The 24,558-nt window shown below is 43.3% G+C and overlaps 4 protein-coding genes across 5 annotated transcripts in view; 1 reads left to right on the top strand and 3 right to left on the bottom strand.

Annotated features, from left to right (window-relative positions):
- LOC109961232 (1-phosphatidylinositol 4,5-bisphosphate phosphodiesterase gamma-1-like) overlaps positions 1 to 8,594 on the bottom strand; it is a 29,791-nt gene extending 21,197 nt beyond the window's left edge. The window contains exon 1 of the mRNA XM_020601908.1: positions 7,696 to 8,594. Coding sequence (XP_020457564.1) covers positions 7,696 to 7,966 — 271 coding nt within the window. The 5' untranslated portion in view covers positions 7,967 to 8,594. The remainder of the gene's footprint in view (positions 1 to 7,695) is intronic.
- Positions 8,595 to 9,528: 934 nt separating this feature from the next.
- naprt (nicotinate phosphoribosyltransferase) lies at positions 9,529 to 19,789 on the bottom strand. The gene is made up of 13 exons (XM_020601910.1): positions 19,153 to 19,789; positions 18,060 to 18,187; positions 17,883 to 17,965; positions 16,685 to 16,815; positions 15,896 to 16,011; positions 15,010 to 15,200; positions 14,257 to 14,397; positions 14,057 to 14,141; positions 13,900 to 13,980; positions 13,680 to 13,782; positions 13,303 to 13,460; positions 10,508 to 10,615; positions 9,529 to 10,397 (listed from the first exon to the last, which is right to left on the bottom strand). Exons 1-13 carry the CDS (start codon positions 19,397 to 19,399, stop codon positions 10,311 to 10,313), a joined length of 1,659 nt encoding a protein of 552 aa, XP_020457566.1. The 5' UTR covers positions 19,400 to 19,789; the 3' UTR covers positions 9,529 to 10,310.
- Positions 19,790 to 20,103: 314 nt separating this feature from the next.
- On the bottom strand, positions 20,104 to 23,325 carry cunh8orf82 (chromosome unknown C8orf82 homolog). Of its 2 annotated transcripts, none has more exons than XM_020601911.1 (4): positions 23,194 to 23,325; positions 21,835 to 21,970; positions 21,695 to 21,743; positions 20,104 to 21,358 (listed from the first exon to the last, which is right to left on the bottom strand). In XM_020601911.1, the coding sequence occupies exons 1-4, from the start codon at positions 23,250 to 23,252 to the stop codon at positions 20,859 to 20,861; spliced, it is 744 nt and encodes a 247-aa protein (XP_020457567.1). In that variant the 5' UTR covers positions 23,253 to 23,325; the 3' UTR covers positions 20,104 to 20,858. The 2 variants fall into 2 exon arrangements, with proteins under 2 accessions (XP_020457567.1, XP_020457568.1); XM_020601912.1 differs by lacking the exon at positions 23,194 to 23,325 and adding an exon at positions 22,060 to 22,187 and having other exon boundaries at positions 20,105 to 21,358.
- An 886-nt stretch (positions 23,326 to 24,211) lies between these two features.
- The window catches only part of LOC109961265 (MARVEL domain-containing protein 3), a 3,458-nt gene continuing 3,111 nt past the window's right edge, over positions 24,212 to 24,558 (top strand). The window contains exon 1 of the mRNA XM_020601951.1: positions 24,212 to 24,262. Coding sequence (XP_020457607.1) covers positions 24,212 to 24,262 — 51 coding nt within the window. The remainder of the gene's footprint in view (positions 24,263 to 24,558) is intronic.

Raw genomic sequence — 24,558 nt, 5'->3', positions numbered from 1 at the left:
TTTCTCAGGTGTTCAAATACTTATGTTCAGCAGTGCAAGACAAATAAATTCTTTAAAAATCATACAATGTGATTTCCTGAAATTTTTTTTTAATTCTGTCTCTCAGAGTGGGAATGCACCTATAATGTGAATTTCAGACCCCTCCATGATTTCTAAGTGGGAGAACTTGCAAAATCGCAGGGTGTTCAAATACTTCTGTTCCTCACTGTACTAATTCTACTTCAGTTAAGTTTGAGGTCTTTTGTCCCCTCGCCCCAGTTTGTACCTCATATATTATTGCTCCATTCAGAAAACTAAACTTGCTTTTCTGAAAAATAAATACTCAGATCTGTAAAATACAGTGAAAGTCATTTAACATTCAAATCAAATCAAATTTATTTGTATAGCACTTTAAAACAACTTCCAGTTGACCAAAGTACTTTACATGGGAAAATAAAATCACAATAAATGTCTAAAATAAAGTAAATAAGATCAGTGCAAATAAAAACAGCACAATAACAGACACACATAACATACATTCAATAAATTAAAATTAAATTAAAAGCAGTTAAAAGGAATGCATCAGGGCCTACTGTGTCTTAAAAGCCAAGCCAAATAAATATGTTTTAAGCAATGATTTAAAAGTACTGAGGTCAGTAGCTGACCTAACATTAAAAGGTAGACTATTCCATAATTTAGGGGCTGCAACAGTAAAAGCACGGTCACCCCAGCATTTATATCTCACCCTAGGAACCTCTAAAAGAAACTGGCTTGAAGATCTGAGGGACCTAGAAGGTTTGTGCCAGTGCACTAATTCAGTGAGGTAAAATGGTGCCAAACCATTAAGAGCCTTAAAAACAAAAATCAATAACTTAAAATCAATTCCAAAATGGACTGGAAGCCAGTGGAGAGAATCCAGTACCGGGGTTATACGTATGCTCAAATTTCCTAGTACTTGTCAAAAGAGGAGCAGCAGCATTTTGCACCATTTGGAGGCGAGTGAGGGATGACTGGTTAACACCATAGCATAGAGCGTTGCAATAATCAAGTCTAGAAGTGATAAAGGCATGAACTGCAATCTCAAAATCATTAAAAGAAAGGAATGGCTTGACCTTGCTTAAGAGCCTCAGGTGGAAGAAGCTAGATTTCACAGCCGAGTTGATCTACTTGTCAAACCTCAAGTCGCCATCAAACATCACCCCTAGATTTTTTACAGTTGACTTCATGTGTCGAGCTAGGGCGTCCAGGCCCTGGTTAGAAGCAGTTAGGTTTGCCAGGTCGCCAAATAGCACACACTCTGTCTTATTTTCGTTGAGATTTAAAAAGTTAAGTGCCAACCATGATTTCAAGTCTGTCAGACAGTCAACCAGCGGCTGTAATGACATTCCTCTAGTTGCCTTTAATGGTAAGTAAATCTGAATGGCATCTGCATAACAATAAAAGGAAGGCCATATTTCCTTAAAATAGATCCAAATGGGAGCATGTACAAAGAGAACAAAATGGGACCAAGCACAGATCCTTGGGGGACACCACAGGAAAGGCTAGTTGGAGGAGGACAAACAGGTACCAATATTAACAGTAAAATGTCTATTACTGAGATAAGATCTGAACCAGTTACGAATAGTACCTTGAATTCCTAAGCACTTCTCCAAATGAGATAAGAGGATTCCATGATCACTGTATCGAAGGCAGCAGTGAGAGCTAAAAGCACCAATTAAACCGAATCCCCAGCGTCCCTAGCCAACAGGATATCATTATTGATTTTTAATAACGCAGACTCAGTACTATGTTTTGATTTAAAACCAGATTGAAATTGCTCCTCAATGCCATTATCTGCTAAAAAAGGCTGAAGCTGGATAAAACAAATCTTCTCCAGAACTTTAGTCATAAAAGATAATTTAGACACTGGTCTAAAATTAGAAAACACTAAAGGATCAAGATTTGGCTTTTTGAGAAGAGGCTGGACAATCACTTTTTTAAAGCATCTGGAACTGAGCCAGTCCTTAAACATAAATTAATTAGAGCCATAAAGCTAGGCCCAACAGAGTCAAAAACATCCTTAGACAGTCTAGCTGGCAAACAATCCAAAAAACAGTGAGATGCTTTCATGTGGTGAACCAGTTCAGATAGCAGAGGTAAAGATACAGACTCAAACTGATCAAAGACAGCAGAATGCAAAAGAATATCAGATGGGTCAGGATTAGTAGAACAGGAGGACTGCCTAATGCTAGTAATTTTATCAGTAAAATATTGAAGAAAACCCTCACATACTGCTTCAGATGCCTCGGGATGAGAGGCAAGGTTACATGGGTTGATAACAGAATTAATTGTACTAAACAAGACCTGAGGTTTATGACGATTACTGGTGACAATGTTGGAAAGGTAGCTCGATTTGGCAGATTTTACAGCCTTCTGATAGTCAGAAAGACAATCCCAGAAATAGTTTATCCTTCTTCCATTTACGTTCAGCTTGCCGACATCTTTGTCTAAGTGCCCGAGTAGAATTCTTTGGCCAAGGCTGCAAGTGTTTTTTTAACAGAATTTTGGCTCCCTAGCAGCATCCATGTGTTAGCATGCTACTGTTAGCACTTAGCTCAAAGCAGCACTGCGCTAACAGAGCTGCTAACATGTCTGTAAACGCGCAGTCTTGTTAAAAGATCAGCAGGTTGAAGTTTTGGTTGAAGCTCTGCAGCCAGGTCTGTTATTCCATACTGTAGCTCCAAATACTGTTTTTGTCAAACAATCCTCTGAATATATGTGAAATTATACAGGAAATGTTTGTGTGACAGGCTCCTACACACAGGCTAAAACTCTAAACTAGCAATGGAGAGAAATCTGCATCAAATTCAGATATTTAAGGAACTACAAGTTTATAGCTGTCCATAGACTTTAAGATTACCTTTCCTTTTTAACAACTTATCAGTGACAGACTGAGATAAACTGTTTTTATCCTGATGGCATGGCACCTTTTCTTAATTTCTTACACAAATTCATCTCTAACTTTACTTCATCATTTTGGTTGAAGCTCTACAGTGATGATACAAGTATATTTGTTTGTGTAGCAAGATTTGAAGTCCCAACCTGATTTTTTCTAAACATCTGGAGGTGACAACCTTATTTCTACTCTGTGTAAAGGTTACAGTCTGCACTTCTGTGCACTTTCTTCTGCACTTAGTAAGTCGTCCATAGATAAATGACCAGTAAGTTATAGTTTACGTTGTATCAGAAGGGTTAACGGAGTGGGGAAGTGGAGCGACCACAGAGCATGATGTAAACCCTGGACTCTACTGTTAACACTTGCAGCAGTCGACACACCCAAAAGAAAAGTCCAGCTTATTGACATAACAGATGTCCTGTGCAAACACACACACTGTCACTGATGCTGTGGCGTTCACACACCAAACTCACACACTAGCCTGGATACAATTTCCCACTCAACTTCAGCCATGTGAAAACTGGAATAAGGTTGAGAGAATAGACGCATTCCCGAAACTTCCCACTTGGACAGATTTGTATGGATGACGGTGGAGACACAGGAGAGAACAATCGAGCGAGCCGCCCTCAGCAGGTTGAAGAAAATCCCCAGTCAAACAGCCCAGAGGAGAAATCTGGTTCCTATCTGAGGCTTGTGCATGTGAAGATGAGAGTGAGCATGTCTGGCACAAGATTAATCAGAAAGCCATTACCCTTGGGGGAAACGTGTGGGGAGGTTCAGTCCTGGAAGCAGTGGAGATGCACATCACTGAATGTGTCTGAGGTCTCCCCCTGAGGTGACCCATCACTTTAAAATGTTATTTACTGCAGGCCAAGTTTTTTTTATTGCCAAGAGGGTTAGATGAATGTATTAATTAGAAATGGTTTGTAGAAAAGCTCAGTTAGAGGAGAAAATGTTATTTTGGTACAAGTACTGAAACACAGGTATCCCACAATCCCCAGCGCTGATGAGGCCTTTAGTTGTATAAAGTTGTGTTTCACAGTCAGTGTTGGCTCTGTTTCCCTCCCCGCCTTTATATTAACTAGAATTCATGCCTCTGGGTTGTAGGCCCCCGCCAACCAGTCAAATTCACTGCCATGGTACACACATGAGGATACAGCGACCAGCTCTGTCCAGGGTTCAGAAATACACCTGTTAACGCCTCTGAAGTTCACTGACTGACTTGTTGTATCTTGTTTAAGCCTGACATCAAAGGAAATGTGACCAGAGTTAACGCTTTATGGTTGTATGTGTCAAATCCAGGGGAATGGGTTTTTATATACAGTCAGTGGTAAGAGGTGACGTCACTGTGACTTTGACACTTGTGCCAAAATTGAAGAAACTCCCTCAAGGTGTTCTCGACAGATTGCATTTACAAGAAAGGGCCAGACAGATGGACAGACAATGTAATGGCTCCAGCTATCACCTGCACATTGCCATAAAAATACCCCAAAACCTTAAGATGCTTTCTCTTGGGATTTTCATTTGATTACTTCCTGTCATTTAGTGTGAATGTTGGACAATAAGGCGAACAGGAGCTCTGCTCACCAAACGTCACACTACTGTTTTAACACCTGCCCATCTCACTGCACAATGCAGAGACACTGATACACAAGGGGAGTACACACACACTCTTTGCTCAATTCCTCCCAATGTGGACTTTAATCCTGGTCCAGGTTGTAAACATGGTTGTGATAAAGGCACAACTGTGCTGGAGAATGATCTGATATGCAACAGGAGGAGGGAGGCCGGAGGAAGTGCCACAGGGCCAACTGGAGGCACATCAGACAAGAAGATACTGTCGGCATCCTCGTAGATAAAACACAGCCTAATGACTTCATCATGAGATGCTACCTAAATATTCATCTCTTCATCAGAGAAGCTCGTGAACCATCTTCTCTTGATCTGCTCTCGGTGCTGGATGGAAACTGCTCAGATTGAGTGAAAGTTCAGTTCAAGCAGCTGTGCGCACTGCTGACCGGAAACCACCAGCCACTGATAATTGCAGTGCCCTTCCAGTGAAGCACACTGTTCCGGTACGGACGGTGACATCACTCCCTGCCAGATGGAGGATTTACAGAAAGTACAGAAAAACAAAGAACAGAAGCAAGAGAACCGGTTAGGAAACGGATAAACTCACTGACGGGTGGATGAATGGGAGTCTAGCTGAAAAGCTGTGAAGCTGAGATGCCAATAAACAGCAGATGTGTGGTCTGAGAGCAGATTTCACCAACTGGACTAAATGTGGACTCATGTTGGCTCTGTTGGACAAAGTTTCCAAAACTATTATTTAAATGTTTGCTGAGTTTCCATCCTTGAAAGTGGCTGCATGTTTAAGCTAAACTGAGAACAGGAGGCTGAACCCAAGAAGATGTGAGCAACTTGTAAACACACTGATACGGTCCTTTACAGAAAACTGCTAATTACTTTTACACATTTTGATGACCATTCACCGGAATTTCCCTGGGGATCAATAAAGTATCTATCAGTCATTCTCCAATGCAGACTAATATGCAGTCTTGATATTTTTGGATGTGCTTTACTTCCTGCTTCAGGCCTGGTGGATTAACCCCCTACCAGGCTGCAGTCATACTGCATAGACAGAGCTATCTGAAAGCACCACCTTGGGCTCTGGAAACTCCTTGTGTACTATTTCATAGAGTTTTACAGACAGAGAAGATCAATCACTTGAGAAAATGATCATCAGATTAATCCAAATGACAATAATCCTTAGTTATAGTCCTACTTTGACTTATTCCTGAGTAAATCAGGCCTCACATGTTCCATGACTGTGATTCTTGCAGAAGATGCCGGGCCTGTTGTTTTGTCCTTCACTATGAGAGGGGAAGTAAGACCTACCCTCGATAACCCCACACTTCCTGTGCCTCGGGATTTAATACCTCTGCTGTTTGCCAAAGCGCTTGTCTCCAACGAAAAACACAGATTCCAAGTGTGTGCGTGGGTGGGGGTGGGGCAAAGTGGAGGGAGGAACATTATTTTAAAGCAAACAGTAGAAGAAAAAAAAAACAGTGGGCAACAAAACCCAAAGGAAGGAACAGCAGGAGAGAAGGGGAGGTGAGAGGAGATGGGGTTATTATCAGATGAATGACACTGAAACTCAAAGAGAAAGTGAAAGAAAACAGACTGACAGTAAAAATCTTGAAAATGAGAAGGGTGGTGAAATGTGAAACGAGAAAGTGTGGTGGCCGGAGAGGCCAGGGAGGCCGAGCAGAAGAAGTGCATAGTGGAGAGATAGAGCTACGGGAGGTGAAGTGCAGGAGAGACCCGCTGAGTTCCTGGAATGTGGGTCCGTCCATAGGGAGGCTGTTTGTAAAGGGACATTTGTGGGTTACTACAGCATGTGTGTGTTTTCACTGGTGTGGTATTATTGTGTGGATCTGGTGCGACTGAGCGGTGGTGGTGTTTGGGCTCGTAGATGTCCCTCGGATTAGCGAAGGTGGAAAAGTCACGTTTCTCCCTGTGCACAGACAACACGTACATGTGTGATAGAAGAGGGGGATGGGGTCTCTGGACAAACCTACAGTGGCCAAAAGAGCTCAAAACACTGCAGATGCACAACAGTAAAACAGCAGAAAAGGACATTTTGCCAATCTGACATCATTTAGAGAAATGTGCTGCAAATACAAAATCGCACAACTGAAAATACAGAACATGCTATGAGTACAGAAGCTCCAAATAATCTGCAAAATTGTAAAATGTTCCACAGCTAGAGAAAGATAATCAAATATAAAAACGTAAACTCAGAAAACTACCACACAGAGAAATGCTGCAAGTCACCCAAAATGCAACTCGTAACAAAGGTGTTTTCCAGAATAGCAAGTGGAGATGATACTACTGCAGATATTTCCTCTGCACCAACAGTGACCTTTCACTAAGTACACAGTTAGTGCCTTGGCATGGGACAAAGGCTTTAGCACAGGAAAGCCCAGCTCTAACATGTGTTTCTTTACAGATGCACTGTGGTGAGCACTAGGGGCTGCTGGAGAAACTGACTAGTGAAGGAGAAGGAGCGAGCCTTGCCTTCCATTTGGTGATAGAGGAGAACTGGACAGACTGCTCAGTGAACCTGCTTCAACCTCACACAGACATTTGTCTGAGAGGTGGAATAACCCAGGGCAGATGGAAGGAACCTCTCTCATGTCGGGTGTGAATGCCATAGGTCTTCTCAATGCTGACAGGTACTGGAACAAATCTTCCTCCGTGGCACAGAATCCAGGGCACAGACAAAAGCCTCCATGCCCCAGACAGGCTGATTAACAGCTCGCTATTGTAAGTTCGCCACTGCCACATGACTCCACTCCAGCATTCAGTCATCAGCCATCAACCAGTCCAGTGGGTGAGGACTCAGTGCATGTGGCAGCAGCATGCACACTATTCTGTCTGGAGACTTACTGAGAGACTCACATGGAGGAAGCAGAGGTCACGGGTCATGATCCGTCTCCCCTCTGAGGAGGCCATGACAGCGCCTCAAGTTCGGTCAGGCGGGGGTTGGCCGGGGGGCAGCCTGCCACAGCCTGTCACATGCAGTAACACTCACTCATTCTTCCACTTTTACAGAAGGTGACACACAGAAACAGTAAAACTAAATGTGGAAGCCTCCTTTTAAAGAGCAGGTTCAACCATTTTCCTCTGATCAGAAGCCAAGAAACACAATCAAGACATTGCTACTTCTAAATTAACAGAAGCTCTGCCCAACCTGCTGCTTTTACAACAGTACTCACCCTCTCCTTCTACTTTGTCTGGATTTCGGCTCCACACTATCTGCCGGGTGTCCTGCCTTATCTGGAACGTTCTCCTCTCGGGCCGCTGGGATTTCTTCTGGTAGAAAACAGTCATCACTGTGCCCATCTCCAGGCTGTGGAGGATGCGGGGACCTGCCTCTGTCCAGTCCAGCATCCGGGAGGCCATGACAGAGCCGGGGGCCCCTGCAGCGCCACCAGCGGCCTCTTCAGCACAGCCATTGAGGCAGCCACTGAACCTGGCCGCACACATTTTCACTGCATAGCTACAGGGAAACTTTGCAGGAGTCTGTTGTGATTTCTTGAAGAGGATGTTTGTCCCTTAATCACCTACTGAGTGCACAGAGAGCCACAGTTATCCAACATGTCCAAACTCACTGGTGCATGGAGGAAATCTGGTTAAGAGCCCAAACTGAGCCTCTCGGGGCAGGCAGGGGCTTTCAATGCCAGTGTGACTGAACAGAATTCACGTTAAAACACAAGCTACAAGACCACTCAGCAGCCACAGAGCTGTAGCATTGAAAAGTCTGAGATGTGAATTATTCTCTGGTCCTCTGGAGGGGGAGTGCATCTCTGGGTTATCTTTTCCAGATGCTTCTGGCAGCACACCAGCAAAATCCACTCGGGGTGAGTTCTCACCGCCGCTGGGCTCAGGTTTCCACCATTTATGTGTCCTCCTGCTAGTCTTCGGTCCACGACAGCAAAAAGCAGCACAGTCGAGCTTAAAATCGTGCCTGGACCGCCGCTGCGGCCGCGTCGTCTGCTGCTGGGGCGGTAAACAAGATGCGGTTATCCCCACTCTCTGCTTTGGGAGGGCGAAGTCAGTGCAAGCGACAAAGACGCCGAGTTATGTAATGACAAATACCCGGAGTTGGGAGCAAGAGAGGACTGGCATCGGCGGGCGGTCTGTGGCGACTTCACGGAGACGGAGACACGCGCGGACGCGGCGAGAACCGTGTGCGCTTCCATCCGCCTCATCATTCTGCTCTCCCCTCACACACTGCACCGTCGAAAGGCTGCATGATCCCACTGAACATGAGCCTGTTCACAGTAAGCGTCCAGACTTGCGCTGCTCCGCGTTAAATGCCCGTTTCTCCTCGCTGCTCCTCGACCAGGATCTCTCCCTCTGTGCCTGCGCGTCCCCTCAGCTCCAACGCCAGAAGTCTTGAGAGGAAATTAGATCTAGCAGACCGGAAAAGCTTGTTCAGATTTTCCCCCCGTCTGCGCTGCTGTAGTATCTGAGGGAAGACGAGGGGAGTGGAGAGTCTCAGCACTGAGCCAGAGACGGACAGGAGGCGGAGAGCAGAGCGACCTCCGCGGGCCTCCGGGAGATCTGCAGCAGCTACGGAGGGCGGAACAGCACAGGAGTTTTTCTGTTTGCACTGAAACACGTTTGACACCGCGGGGTCAGGTCAATAGGTCAAGTGGGGTTCAGTTTGCAGAGGTCACTGGCATCAGCAGCTGAGGCAGTAAATCCCGTTTCAAGTGGCAGGTGATCTGAGAACAAGTGCTTTTCCTTTCGGTGTTTCCAGGACGAGAATAGCGTTTTAATTTTTATTTTACCTACTTGTCTTTTGTCATGAAGGAGCCGATAGAAACCTGAACTTGGCACAGCCCCTTCTCACCCATTACGCTCATTTTATTTATATTTTTGCGGCTTCCTACACGTTAATGTGAATTAAATTTAAAAGGTTGTCAACAACATAAATAATAAATACTAATATTTGCAAATGTTTTTGCACCTCAGACAAATTCAATAGCTTCTTCAAAATAAAGTGAAAATAAATTTGCAACCAAACTTTGAGACATGCCATAATTACATTAGTTTAATTGTATTTATTTTTTAAGTTAGTAAAATATAATGAAACTGTAAATTTGCATAAACACGCATTTGCTGAAGTGGTCATATTTCTCTGTAAGGTGGCACTTTTTATTCCCTGCGCTTTACTGTCTTTGTGCTTCCACAGCACCGACGGACCAGGATTTTGTTCCCCCATATAAGAGACATGAACAAAGTGAAAAGTTCAGATTTACGCAATTCATAATTCAACTCGAGGTTCACTTACTTCTTCCCCAGCAAACACAGTTAATTGAGCTTTAACTGACAAACAGATGTGCCATCAAATGTAGCTGAAGCTTAAGAAGCAGCTGAGAGATCTGGAGTTTACGGTCTGATAAATTTTTTTCCCCATCAAACTATTTTTTATCAGGGGTTTCACCTGATTGTTGAGCGTAGGAAGTGCTGCTGACTGTGCTGGACATTTCACACACATCATTTTAAACGGTTTGGCAGTTTCCTGAAGAAATCATCAAAACAACAGTTTCCAGTGAAAAACGATCTATTTAGTTAGACAGATGATTTGATGTGGTATGTCTGGGTCTGCCCCTGCTGGGCTTTTCACAGAATCAGTCCTCCTTCGAATCTGTTCACTTTAAAGCCTTTTGACAGGCGGCAGATCTGCATGACAAAGGCCACAGTACAACTGTGTGTTCCTGTTGACACTGTCAGGGTTCACTGGGACCAGGCTCTACAAACATGTGCGCTGAGACACTTTAGAAAATAGTTTCAATAGCAGAACAGCTGTGGAGGATTATTATTAGTTGGCTAGGACACAGTTGCTGTCGTCGCTGCTGCCTCTCTGGATCTCAGCGACCAGATTCTGGAGTCTGTCTGACAGCGCCACCTGATGAGAGAGAAGCCCACAGACTGGGTGTAGAAATCTTTCAGCTTGTGAGAGTAAGCTTTTGTGTCTTTGAGAAGGCCTGAATGTTCTGGATCTTGACTGAGACTCACTGTGTAAGAGTCTGGCTCCTGCAGCCTCTTGTGTCGAGGGTGCAGAGTCTGGAGGGAGCTCTGGACCTTTGCTCTAGTTTCTGCAGCGCTGCATAGAGGCTGTGTGACCTAGAAAATGTGGGAGACACATTCATAAAGACAAAACCACTCCACACTGCTGTCTCCAAAAACATACTCTGACAAAATAATTAGCAGCTTTGTGTTTTTATTAAGTTGAATTCTTTGTGGTTTTTAAGGCATATAGATGTTATTGGAATCTTTGTGATTAAAAACTGTTTTAGGTGCTGTGCACACAAACCTATTAAGTCTTTCTGTACAGTATTGTTCAAAATAATAGCAGTACAATGTGACTAACCAGAATAATCCAGGTTTTTAGTATATTTTTTATTGCTACATGGCAAACAAGTTACCAGTAGGTGCAGTAGATTCTCAGAAAGCAAACAAGACCCAGCATTCATGATATGCACGCTCTTAAGGCTGTGAAATTGGGCAATTAGTTGAAAGGGGTGTGTTCAAAAAAATAGCAGTGTCTGCCGTTGACTGTACAAACACAAAACTATGTTGTACAAACGTTTTTGTTTCTAGGATTTAGCAATCCTGTGAATCACTAAACTAATATTTAGTTGTATGACCACAGTTTGTTATAACTGCTTCACATCTGTGTGGCATGGAGTCAACCAACTTGTGGCACCTTTCAGCTGTTATTACACTCCATGATTCTTTAACAACATTCCACAATTCATTTACATTTCTTGGTTTTGCTTCAGAAACAGCATTTTTGATATCACCCCACAAGTTCTCGATTGGATTAAGGTCCGGGGATTGGGCTGGCCACTCCATAACATTAATTTTGTTGGTTTGGAACCAAGACTTTGCTCGTTTACTAGTGTGTGTTAGGTTATTTCTTAGTTAGATAGATCTTCAGAGATTTGTTGTCTAGAAATGTTTAGTGGAGACTAAACATGGACTGTTAGTGTCAACTGTAATGCTAGTCTTAATATTTGTCTTAATGTGTAATGTCATGTCAAATTGTTCTAGATACACACCACAAAAACAACAGCCACACACCTTGACTTTTCCTCATGTTTTGGCTAACGTTATAGTCAGCTGCAAGCTGGCATATCAGGTGACGTCAGGGTTTGACGCCCTGTGTAGCATGGGCTAGCCCAAAATGATTAAATTATATAGGTTTCTTGGTCCAGGCTCGGATCATCTTTCCAAGCTGCCTGCCTAGGTCCGGGGATTGGGCTGGCCACTCCATAACATTAATTTTGTTGGTTTGGAACCAAGACTTTGCTCGTTTACTAGTGTGTTTGGGGTCATTGTCTTGTTGAAACAACCATTTCAAGGGCATGTCCTCTTCAGCATAAGGCAACATGACCTCTTCAAGTATTTTGACATATGCAAACTGATCCATGATCCCTGGTATGCGATAAATAGGCCCAACACCATAGTAGGAGAAACATGCCCATATCATGATGCTTGCACCACCATGCTTCACTGTCTTCACTGTGTACTGTGGCTTGAATTCAGAGTTTGGGGGTCGTCTCACAAACTGTCTGTGGCCCTTGGACCCAAAAAGAACAATTTTACTCTCATCAGTCCACAAAATGTTCCTCCATTTCTCTTTAGGCCAGTTGATGTGTTCTTTGGCAAATTGTAACCTCTTCTGCACGTGCCTTTTTTTTTAACAGAGGGACTTTGCGGGGGATTCTTGAAAATAGATTAGCTTCACACAGACGTCTTCTAACTGTCACAGTACTTACAGGTAACTCCAGACTGTCTTTGATCATCCTGGAGCTGATCATTGGCTGGGCCTTTGCCATTCTGGTTATTCTTCGATCCATTTTGATGGTTGTCTTCCGTTTTCTTCCACGTCTCTCTGGTTTTGCTCTCCATTTTAAGGCATTGGAGATCATTTTAGCTGAACAGCCTATAATTTTTTGCACCTCTTTATAGGTTTTCCCCTCTCCAATCAACTTTTTAATCAAAGTACGCTGTTCTTCTGAACAATGTCTTGAACGACGCATTTTCCTCAGGCTTTCAAATGCATGTTTAACAAGTGCTGGCTTCATCCTTAAATAGGGGCCACCTGATTCACACCTGTTATTTCACAAAATTGATGACCTCACTGATTGAATGCCACACTGCTATTTTTTTGAACACACCCCTTTCAACTAATTGCCCAATTGCACAGCCTTAAGAGCGTGCATATCATGAATGCTGGGTCTTGTTTGCTTTCTGAGAATCTACTGCACCTACTGGTAACTTGTTTGCCATGTAGCAATAAAAAAATATACTAAAAACCTGGATTATTCTGGTTAGTCACATTGTACTGCTATTATTTTGAACAATACTGTACATGTTTCTGTACTGTACTGCTGCCTTTTGGATACCACGAAGCTCCTGTTTGATCCTTTATTGCCTTTAATTGGGTGCATTTGGTGTAATTACAAAAGAAACAATCTTCCTCCAACCTGCAGTGACAGCTTCTATTCCTACATTTCCCACAATTCCTTTGGAAACCCTTTTTAAATGTAGAAGAAGAGACAGTTCCTAAATCCAAATTGTAGACTTTATGGGAGTCTGGAGTGTCTGCAGCTGTGCAAGTCATCAAGTTCACAAGTGGGTGTGTAGACTTCTCCAGACTTTGCCGAGAAGATAATCAAAAAGAAATAACACACTGTACAGGAGATAGAAAGGAAACTACCACCACAACAAGAATCCCAAAAAGCTGTAACAGTCTGCCATCGTGGGGTTGTGTTGTGATGAGTGCAGGCACAGTCCGCCCTCACCTGTCCTTTGACAAACATCTCCTGGCACAGAGAGATGACCTGAGCTGGAGTGACTGACACGGCGGAGTTATCACACCCCAGGGGGTAACAGCTCAGCGGGACTCCTGCCTCTGGAGGAGTCTCCATCGCCAGACTCACCAGGTCCAGGAAAGGGTGTCCTGCAGGGGAAGAGAGGGTGGGAGGCTGTGGACTAGTTTACTGGGACACTAGCGAGGCTGCGATGCTCATTACACACCGGGAGGCCAAAGAAGTGGACGGATGTAAATGAAAAGAATAAACTTCATTTTGTAGTAGTCTTTCTATTGCTTATTGCTTGTTAATGTAACTCTATTTATATCTTAGGAGCAGTCTTTGTTGAGCTTCAGACTGATTCTCACCCTCAGCGTCTAACAGCCGGTACACGGCTTTCCTCCCAGGTACGGTGCTTTTCTCTGGGTCTTCACTGATCTTCATCCTGGGCCTCCCCCTCACCTCCACCAACTAACACAACAATAACACCATACAAATGTGGCAACAAGAGAAGAAATGAGTTCAGTGGATCTGGGCAGACTATGGAGCGCTCGTCTGTACGTGTGCTGTTTGTGGCTATGGCGTTACCTTGTACACACAGCCCAGTGAGGGCTGCTTTGTGCAGGTGACCAGATGCGTTCCAACACCGACCACGTCGATCTCGTTCTCCTGAAACAGTCGCATACGGACCATCATGGTCAAGAAGGGAGGAAAGATTAGAGATCATAAGATTAGTTCTCATTACCTTCCAGCTGAGTTCAGCCATGCTTTGCTCTGAAATGTTATTGGTCCCAACGATGATCAGTGAGCCAAAAGCTGGGATGGAGAAACTGTAGAGATAAAGTGAAATGAGCCAAAAAGGAAAACAAGATGTACTACAGACTTCTGGAGGAGTGAAATCCACTTTCATAATGATGCACACGTGTTGCACGGCGCCTCACTCACTGCTCGCTGCAGCATCTGAAGACACAGCGGACATCGACCGACTGCCTGCAGAGGTCCCCGCTGTCCAGACGGACCCCCACAGGCTTGTAGCCCAGTTCACACAGTGCCAAGGCCACAGCGCAGAAGTTCAACAGGCCACTACTGAAGTCAGATAAACACACACATATTAGATCAGAAGAGCCTGGAACCCAAACTGAAGTGACTCTGAGACAAGCAGAAGCACTCAGTTCCCAGTGCCAGCAACATCAACAGGTCCCATTTATATCAGTGTATGCTAAAATAAAAGTACTGCAAATCAAAGTATGATCATGTACCTTTGTTACAGCACAACAATAAGACAGAAGCATGCTTTACTAACGCAGCAGTGCTACTCACTAGGCTGTTTGTTGTTTTTTGTTCTATTTATCTTATATACAACATTAAAATGCTGCTTAGGCATAACTGTCAATAATAATAAGATATACTTCTGATACTACTGATACATTGTACTGATAATACTTATATAATTTTACTTGAGTAAAATTTTAAATGCAAATGAGTAGTTTAGTATTTTTGCTCTGTAATATTACTATATGTACTCGAATCAGAGGGATCTGCACCCTGCTTCCACCGATGGACTCAAATGAAAAAAGGGCCTTAATGTGTTGAGATCAGTTGGGCAGTTAAACTGCTTCTGGTGCTGCCAACTTTAATATACAATGGCGCTTCATGTAAAGGTTCAAAGAAAGGTGCCGTGCGTGCTCTGTCTCGTACCAGCTGACACTGTAGCTGTCAATCACAGGGAGGAAGTTCTGAGGGTAGGCGATGGCGTAGGACAAGAAGGCTGCCAGCTCGCCCTCTCTGACCTTGCCAGACTCTGCTCCCAGGAGCTCGCACACACGACTCAACCAGCCCTTTGTCAACGAGATGAAGTCGACAAGGTCCCCGTTCGCTGCTACAACAGTCTGATTGGAAGCATAACACAGGGACAAATTATCACCTTTTCAAGCCTAGGTGGACATTTCCAGTTGCGTCATTTGTCCAGCCAACAGTCAAAACCCAAGATTCTCAGCTTAATATCATGTAAGACAAAGAACAACAGTACATGTTTACATTTAAGAAGCATAAACCCTTAAAATGTTTGGCATTGTTGCTTATCAAAACAAACAGATTAAAAAGCCCAGACTTGCGTAGTAAATCACTAACCTGGATCTGCCTGACCTTTCAAAACCCGTCCAGTCAGATCACAGAAGGCTCTGGGTTTTCAGATGCATTCAATCAGTGTAACTTAAAACACACGTTTGCTTTTCTTTAGCATTAACCAAATTCTCAGTCTTATACAAGTCTACAGGCAATACAGTTAGCTAAACTGCGTAGGCTGACGAAACCTTTTGATGGATGCATATCACTGAACTGTATTCACCAGGCTGCACAGCTGTAGGCGAAGGAATGCTGGGAACTGGACCTAGCGCTCACCGTGCGTCGTCCCTGTGATATCCGTGCTCCAATAACAACACACCAACATAATTAATAAGGAAATTAAAATGATATAATGTTCACTGTGATGGATGAAAGCAGGCCACGAACCTATGGTATGCTCTGGATAATGACTCACAACAAACGCACCGGTCGATGATCTGAGCAGAGAATGGACGCTCACCTGCGGCCGCACTTCCTCCAGGGAGGTAAAGGAAGTGATGTACGAGTGTGCCATGGTTCCTGCGACAGGGATCCCAAACAGGAATCCAGCCTGAACGTTACTGGTGAAGTCAAACCCTGCATCGAGACAGTTTCCAGCATCACTCAGCATCATCACGATGCAACGTCAGTGCAACATATCTGCTCTTGTTCAATTGTTGTTATGTGTTACTATACAGAGAAACTCCTGTTCTTTCATCATGTGGTTCTTCACCAATCAGAAAAATGTCCCTTTTCTTCACCCATGTCTGTGATTCACTGGAGACACACTGTGCAGAACAGTCTAAGAAAGGGGGTAGGACTAGATAAGTGTATACTTCTTCCTACTCCCTTTCAAGCATGTACCATTGGAATGTTGTGATGTCTTATGCGTATTTGTTGAAATGTCTAATCAATTTTGTTTTTCGCAATATCAATTTTCTTAGTTTTACATGCTTGGAAGAAACTTAAATAAAATAAAAAAAATAAAATAAAAAAATTCATTCTACCTGTCAGGTCCATGTGCCTCCGTTTACTAAGACTTTCTACATCTCTGTGTGTTTGGTTGGAGAAGGAAGCTGAGAGAGGGACTCACCACACACCCTTGTCTAGAAAGTTACACATCAGGCTGTTTATCGATTCTTCACTACTGTTTCAAACGCATTTAAACGTCCTACTTGTAGCCAACAAAACCACAAATGTGGAGGAAAACTGTAGAGAATTTTGACATTACAGCTGTTTGAACATGCTTAACAGATGGCACAACATTCACCTCCTATGTATGTGTAACGTGAGGCAGTGAGGCCTCCATCTGGCCCCTGAGCCCTCCTGAGGCCCATCTCCAGCAGCTTCCTCCTGGGGCCGGCTGCCAGGCGGAAGCGGGCAGCATTACTGCACACCAGACTGACAGCAGAGAAGAAGAATAACAGGCGGGTTAATGTCTTCAGAAAGTAGAGTCAAACGTTTGTTTTTTCTGGGTGATGGTGGCAGCCACCTTAAAATAGAGGGAACTTAAAAATACAGAGGTCATAGACTCAGCAGGGGATGGAAATGGAGGTAGGGCTACAATGAGCTATACTCCTTTTTAATATTTGATTTGGTTATTTAACTCTTGTGTGTGAATTCTTAAATCTGACAGAATGTAAATGACAGTTCATTCACTTCCTGAATTCGCTTCTAAAACTCATTAAGTTGACTTTACACGCTCAGCAACAGCATCACATGTAGTGACCATTTCTGCTGTTTCCAACAATAAACTGATGCTTTATTTAGACAAAATGAGTCACATATTTTATGGTCACACTAACTCATGATACACACATTTTCCAGATGTCCATACACATTTCTTCACATCTCAACCTGAAAACAGTCAGTATCAGTATTTTTGGATAGCTTTGCAAAAGGCCTGAGGGTGAAGCTAGCAGAGTTAGACATGTTACTAAATTTAAAAATATTAGATTACCAGGAACGGACATGGCCTCAGTGACCTCAACAGGAGCTGTGTGCCTTGAAACACCAAATATTCACTTCTGAGATTATTCTTCTCTTTATCACTTAGTCAACCAAAAAATTTGAATAGTGACAACAGTTTGGATAATCTATTACTTTAAGTCATTCATCAAGTAAAAACGCCAAACTCAGCTGGTTCCAGCTTTTCAAATGTAAGGATTTGCTGCATCTTTCTGTATGATATCACTGCAAATTGATATGTTTGGTTTTTGACTCAGCTTTTTCATCTTGTAAAGATTATTTTTATAACACAGGTAGTGCATTGAGACTGGAAATGTCACAGTTACTGTATGTCTGCATCATCAGCCACTGAATCGCTAGGATTAAAAACACATAAGTGAATGAGGAAAAACAATAGGATACTCAATAGTAAATGTAATTAGTTACAGTCCTATACATACAATATATGTAGCATATACATAGTAATGGTTTAATACTGATATGTCAGCACTGGCTCTTACCTGGCATAGTTCACCAGACACAGCAAACTGGTCTCGAGCAGCTGCACCACAGCCAGTGGACCTGCCACCTCCATCAGAGGCACCTGCAGATGGTTTAGACATGCAGCACAAGTCAGGCCCTGACAGTGACCTCTGACCCTTAGTTTCACTCTGCAGCTCTGCAGCTCTGCAGCTCACCCTGGCAAACACCACAGTGCCCTCTGGGATGCAGCGGAGCGTGACACCCGAACAGTCCAGGTCTCGCAGGAACTGGAAAAAGGCAGGGTCGGTGGCCGGGGGCAGGACCGAGCGCAGGAACTCCACATCTGGTGCCACAAAACACAAACTTGGCAAAACAGCTGGAACATTGTAACACCAACAACACAACATCCTTCATCCTAAAACTTCATGTGCCACACACACAAGTACAGTGATAGTTTAATCTAGTAACTTCCTGTACTGTTAATCTGTTAATAAACTGCTACTGAAACGCTTCAGTGGCAGGACTATTATGAACCATGGAAGTTAGACTAAACCACGTTTGACAGCTTTATAGCAATAAGGAACTACGTACTTTACTTACACACTATTTATTCGGAGAATTTTATGATACATTAAATTGTACTCTACCAGAAGTACCGAGTTCCCTTATTTAGTTAAATTTATTTAAATGCATGATTTTAATGTGAATTATAACGTGTTCACTGAAAACTCTTTGGTACTTGTACTTGTGTTAAAATTCGGCTGTAGTTTTAATGTGTAACTGAGAATGTCTATACTGTGGTATTTCTACTTAACTGAATCTTTCATTCACCGCTGGCTACCTGAAGCTTTAAGGCTGTGACAGCACGTCGCCAGTGGTGTCACACGGCAAACAATTCATAAAGTACTGAACTAAAGAGAGAAAACCTACTTTTAAAATAGTTTTATAAATAACTTTGAACAGCATCCCAGTGAACCTGAAGCCGTAGTAAGAGCAGACTTGGCACAGGAGGACAGACAGAGGAGCGCAGGACGATCTTGTCATGCGCTGTAACGCGCTGCTTCTTCAGCTCACGTCAACGTTTGGATTAGGCTCCAAGCTATAAGTCAGAGTTCACTGAAATACAACACCCGGGTTTCCTCACTGAAAGCGGGGTCGCACGAATGGCGAGGTATTGCGCAACCGGAACGGCATGCGTAACTAGTAGACTGGAGCAAAGAAAAGTCACTTGAACATTCATTCGATTTAGTTAATAGCTCCTGTTTTCATAGTAAAGATGCAAATAACGAAGTGCTGTCATTTTCCCACCTTCTTCTGTGAAGCGAAAGCTGCGCAGGAACAGCAGGCAGTCGTCCAAGCCGGCGAGCAGCGAGAACCCGCCGTCGAACGGGTTGTCCCTGAAGAAGATCTCGAACACTGCGTGCTCCTGGTGCCGACCGGCCCGCCAGTACGCGTACGCCATTGTGAACTGGTACAGGTCGGTCAGTAACGGGGGGACCCGCTCCCGGAAAGAGCGCTCCGTAACATTGCATGTACTGCGGGACGGCGCTGCCATGTCTCTTGAATACACTGATACGGAGATCTCTGGGACTTGCAGTTCTCGAAGCGCCACTGGTTCGTTCACCTTCTATGCCAGAAACCGAGCGGAGCCTCTGACAATACCCCGAGGCAGGGCGTCATGAATGTTGGCAAGTAGGCTGCAATTCCACCGAGCAGATACTGTATGTTCCTGTTGAGTATGTAACTACTCATAATATAATCCATCGTGGCTGCTCGATCTTTTTCTGACCATTACTTGTTCAGGCTCAGAAGTGCCACTTAGGTCATGAGCTTTTACACAACAACTTAAATTGACGGCATCAGTGTTTTGATCTTTCCCAAGACCAGTCAAAGATGCTGCCTTGTGATGTCCAGACGGATCCGGCCACCAAGTACTCAGTTCTCTTACAATGCACAATCCCAAAACACCCCTGGTACAAATCCTGTAAATGTGTTACAGGGGAGCACTTTAATGTTGCAGCTGGTCTGTGTTGGTTTACTGTTGGTAAGTTTAAACTACACACATGCTCACAGCATCACATCTGCTGAGCTACTACATGTAACCTGCATCTGAAAAGTAACACGTCATATAAATATAATGGAGTAAAAGTACAACGTTTCTGTAATGTGACAGTGGGAAAAATTACAATACTCAAGTAACAAGTATATGAAACTTGAGTAAATGTACTTCAATCTCTGTATATGGTGGTGGTGGGGTCATAAAACAGAAAATCCATTCAGAGACTCCTTTATTCAACACAGAACCGGGCTAGGACTTCAGCAGTACACTTGAAACTGTTGTCACGATGTCGTTGCCCAAACATATTTCAGTTTGCAGAAAATTTCCCAGTGTTATACATAATTCATATGAATATGTTTTTTGTTCAAATGTTGTACTTCATACATATGTCAATTTGTAGATATAATACTGTATATTTTCTGCAGCTAATGTAAGGTTTGATAAACCAACCACTGTAGATGATTTTATAAATGACAAAGTTTTTTTATGCATTATACTGGATACAGTTTTTCACTATTTGATATTTGTCCATCTGTAGCTAATGTGCCAAGTAACAGCTGAGTTGTTAAAATAACCATAACAGTAGGATTTTCTCGTATCATCACTTTTCTCTTTAAATGTGAAGATGCCAGGCCGAGCTAAAGACGACTAGACAGACTCGTGGGAGTGCTGTTAGTGCCGTGTTCCACTTGACGTGTCACACTATTAAAAACACTGCAGGTTGGATGGGAACCAATGATTTAAGCTATGAAATCTGCATCAAACACTCTGGATTATCATAAATATGTCAACCCACTTCTCACACGTCACATTAGTTAAATGGACATGACTTCCCAGGGATCTTCCAGTAACACACTGACATCACAACTGTGGGACAGTATGTGTTTTCCCCACTGCCAGTATGAAATGCTGATGGTATGTGGACATTTCACAGGTCAGCAAAAACTTGTTCTGGTCATGTTTCCAGTTCTCCCTGCTGCCTGCTGCCTTGGTCTGCTGGGCGGAAGCATCTTGCAAGCTCATTGGTCAGTGCGTGCTCTTGTCCTTTCCAGAGAAAGTGTGTAGGCTGCCCTGACTGGCCCTGCTCCGCTGCATAAACGAAGAAGGGGCTAAACTCGATGGCCAGAGCTGACCTGATCAGGCCGACACCCCCTAAGCGCTCAGAGCCGGGGTGGTAAACCCGCCCGCTGATGGGATGCATGTACAGAGCCTCGGGGCGGAACGGGACAGACAGCTTCTCCGCCGCACCGCAGTACGACAGCAGCTCCTGGTCTCCCATGACCCCCCTCAGCCCTGCAGGGCTCTGTAGCAGGTGGGTGAAGACTACAGGTCGGTCATCGCAGCGCAGGAAGTTCCTCTCACGGCCACACAGGGACAAGAAGGGGAAGTCCTCCTCATAACGGCCACTCTGATTTGGACGCAGACGACTGAAGAAGAAGACCAGGAACTGTTTATCTGATGATGAAGGAACAGATGAAGGACAGCTGCTGAGTAAAACCAACCATGATCTGGCCATGAGAAGTGAGTCAGATGTGAAACACACCAAAGGCATCAGCAGTGGCCTCACAATAAAAACCCCTAGTCGGTGAATTTAAATACTTGAAATGATCCCAAATATATGAAAATGTGTATAAATAATTCCCCCAGAGCCACAATTGGGCATTTTTACTATTATAAGATAACTACTGTATGCAAAGCTAGAATCAAACGTAACTATTTTACTATTGTTTCAAAGACAAAGCTGAACAAACCTCACTAACATTAGGACCCGATGTGAGTTTGCAGTTTTACCTTTGAAGCAGGTGACAAAGTTCTTCACTTTAGTGTCGTCGAGGAAAAGCTGGAAGCAGAGCACGTGAACACGTCAGGCCAGCAGAATCATTTATACCATATGTTTGAGGTTATTGTTCCGTGTCAGTGCTCGCACTCACCTGTCCTTGATGGTCCATATAGTAGAAGTACTCTCGAATGCGTGGCTCGGGGCTCTGGCCCTGGATGTACGTAGCGGCGGCTCTGGGGGCGATGCAGCCGGCGGGCAGACAGCGCACAGCGGTCAAAGCTTTGCAGCTGAGAGCCACAGTCCGGAGCAACAACATGACCACAAGATTCAACAAGGGAACAAAAAAGAGTATCGAAATTATAACCAGTGTGTTTACCTGGAATTTCTGTTGCTAGAAAACAACTTAACCTTTGCCATCATGTTATTGTTTACAGCTGCAGAGCTGCAACCCGGAAGACTTTAACTCTTGCAACATGGTCATTTTTGACTGCTGCCCCCTGGTGGACACGGGTGATATTTTAAACTACTTAGATTACAATAATGACAATAGTCAGGACTTAGTAGAATTTCAGTAAAACATTTACAAATGTACAACAGACTGGATGGTTGGCGATCTTTAAAATACAACCGACAATAATAATACAAAGGTTACCTGACTGCATTTTACTGGTTTTATTGGCCTTTTACAAGTACTTACACTGGTACAAAAGTACTGGATGGCTGACAGTCTTTAAACTATAGCCCATAAGAGTAATATAAAGGTAATCTGAGACAGAAACCCCCTTCCTGTGGGTAGGATATTAGCTTTATACACTTTTCGACAAAGAAAAAAAGAGAGTGAAGTCGACTCCAGAGGAGATGGAGGGTACAGGTGAGCATGAACGCTTTGGAAAATTACATTGTGATTTCAAATTTAACGTTCAAAGTAACCTGCAAAACAGTTTAAAATATTCCTACAACTGTGATCAGAGTGTTTAACCTTTAAAACATAAGGTCACTGACTTTGTATTGTGGTGCTGGGAGGCAGGAGAGACTGTTGGCGATAATGCCCCCTGGGGTGGGATGTACTGTATAGAGTTTGGGGTTTTGGAGGGGTTCTCTGTGTGTGTATGTGTGTTGTTCTGTTGTTGCTGTGCAGCTGTGAGAAGGGAAAAATAAAATAGAAAAGACAAGCTTTGTTCTCCGGCTCCTTGCTCCAGCTAGTCGATGATACAGCATGTTATTGTCCACAGAGACTAGCAGCAACAATAAATGAACAATAAAAAGCTTATTGGCTGTACCGTTTAGATTTATCCTAATTACGTCAATCCAGTTCTTATTCTATTTTAATTCTACTTTATTCTATTTTAGTTCCTAAATGTTATAGCACCCAATACTAGGTGAGAGAGAAACGGTATTTCGGCTTTCTGTATGTCCTGCACATATAGTGAATTGACAATAGAATCCTTCAACCTCGAAATGTGGTGTACTCACTGAAATGTGTGTGAAGCCACAAATTAATTTAACTCACCAGTCTGTGCCTGTAGTGAACCAAAGTAAGATGTAGTTCCCCTTTTGTACGTGATTCATGGCATTACTCACATTCCACACAGTGCATAGCTACAGCCCGTCCTTCCAACAGTCTTGGAAGCTGTACTGTTTTTGTTGGTAAAAATTGGTCTGAGCAAGGCTTTACATCTGGAAGGAGTCTTTTATGGTGTAAAACAGCTGACTTTAGGTGACTCTAAATGACAAAAGAAAAGAACCCAGATAGAAAATAGTAAACACAGAATGTCTCACTAAAGACTTACTTTCTAGTTGAAGGTTTTACTGGATAGGGCACTGGCTGAGACCTGTTTGGATATTAATCTTGTTAGATACTGACAGATGTTCTCCCAAAGCAGAGGACTCCATTGGGTTTTGCCTGATACAGTTATGTTGGCTTCCTTGCACCTTCTCATGAAAACCTCTTCCAGGTGCCCTCTGCTTGTCAACACACCCCTTCACTTTGCTTTCTGTGCTGTTAGATTTTAACACAGTAAGGTTACAGTAATCAAAAATATATATATTCATTTAGTTATTAAAGACAAATTGTTTAAAAAAAGATCTTATTTCCACAGTTAAACACTTTTTAAATTCAAACAACAATCTAAAACCAAAAGATACTCAGATATGACAGAGTAACACTCTGTGGAGAAGCTACTAACATGATTTTTTGTTAGTTAAGCATGTTGTGCTTTTCACTGCACTACATTTGCAGACAATTGTATTGATAGTTTATTGTGCAGATTATTATTTAACAAACAGAACACGATGAGATTAGAAGACTGATTTGTTACAGATTAAACCTCCTCCAGGTAGGGTGGGGTTGTTTCGGTCTGCTGACACAACAGGAGGTTTAGGATTCAACAATGACGTCGTAGTTCTCAGAGCGCTGTGGTCGACGTTCACTTCACAGTAAGTTTAACGTTAACTTTGGCAGCTGACGGCGGGATTTATCGAACTAGTTCTAACTCATTTGAACCAGCTAACGTGTCCTACAACCCACGATGTGTCGCTTCTGTGTTTGCCGAGTTCAGAAGCTACACACCTGCTCCACGGTTGTTTGACACGATAAGACGTTTCACTGTGAAGCAAAATATCTGTTCGTGTTTCATCGATGATACTTTGAGGATAGTGTCTTATGTTGACGTTTTTAGATGTTCTGACGTAAAATACGTCACCGACCGTCAAGTCTTTGTTCAGATAAACCTATTTTGTCTAGAAAATAAGGTTTAAAGTAAACTAAATGGTTATAAAACCCCAGCCGGATTGTGGTTTCTTGTTAAATAACGTTGACGTTTCTGTGGTGCTCAAAGGTCGATTCTGTGTCCAAACGTGTCGCTTTCGTTCAGCA

Source organism: Monopterus albus, unplaced genomic scaffold (genome assembly GCF_001952655.1).
Source record: "Monopterus albus unplaced genomic scaffold, M_albus_1.0 scaffold53.1, whole genome shotgun sequence".
Classification (NCBI taxonomy): domain Eukaryota; kingdom Metazoa; phylum Chordata; class Actinopteri; order Synbranchiformes; family Synbranchidae; genus Monopterus; species Monopterus albus.
This window is presented reverse-complemented; position numbering and strand designations above follow the sequence as displayed.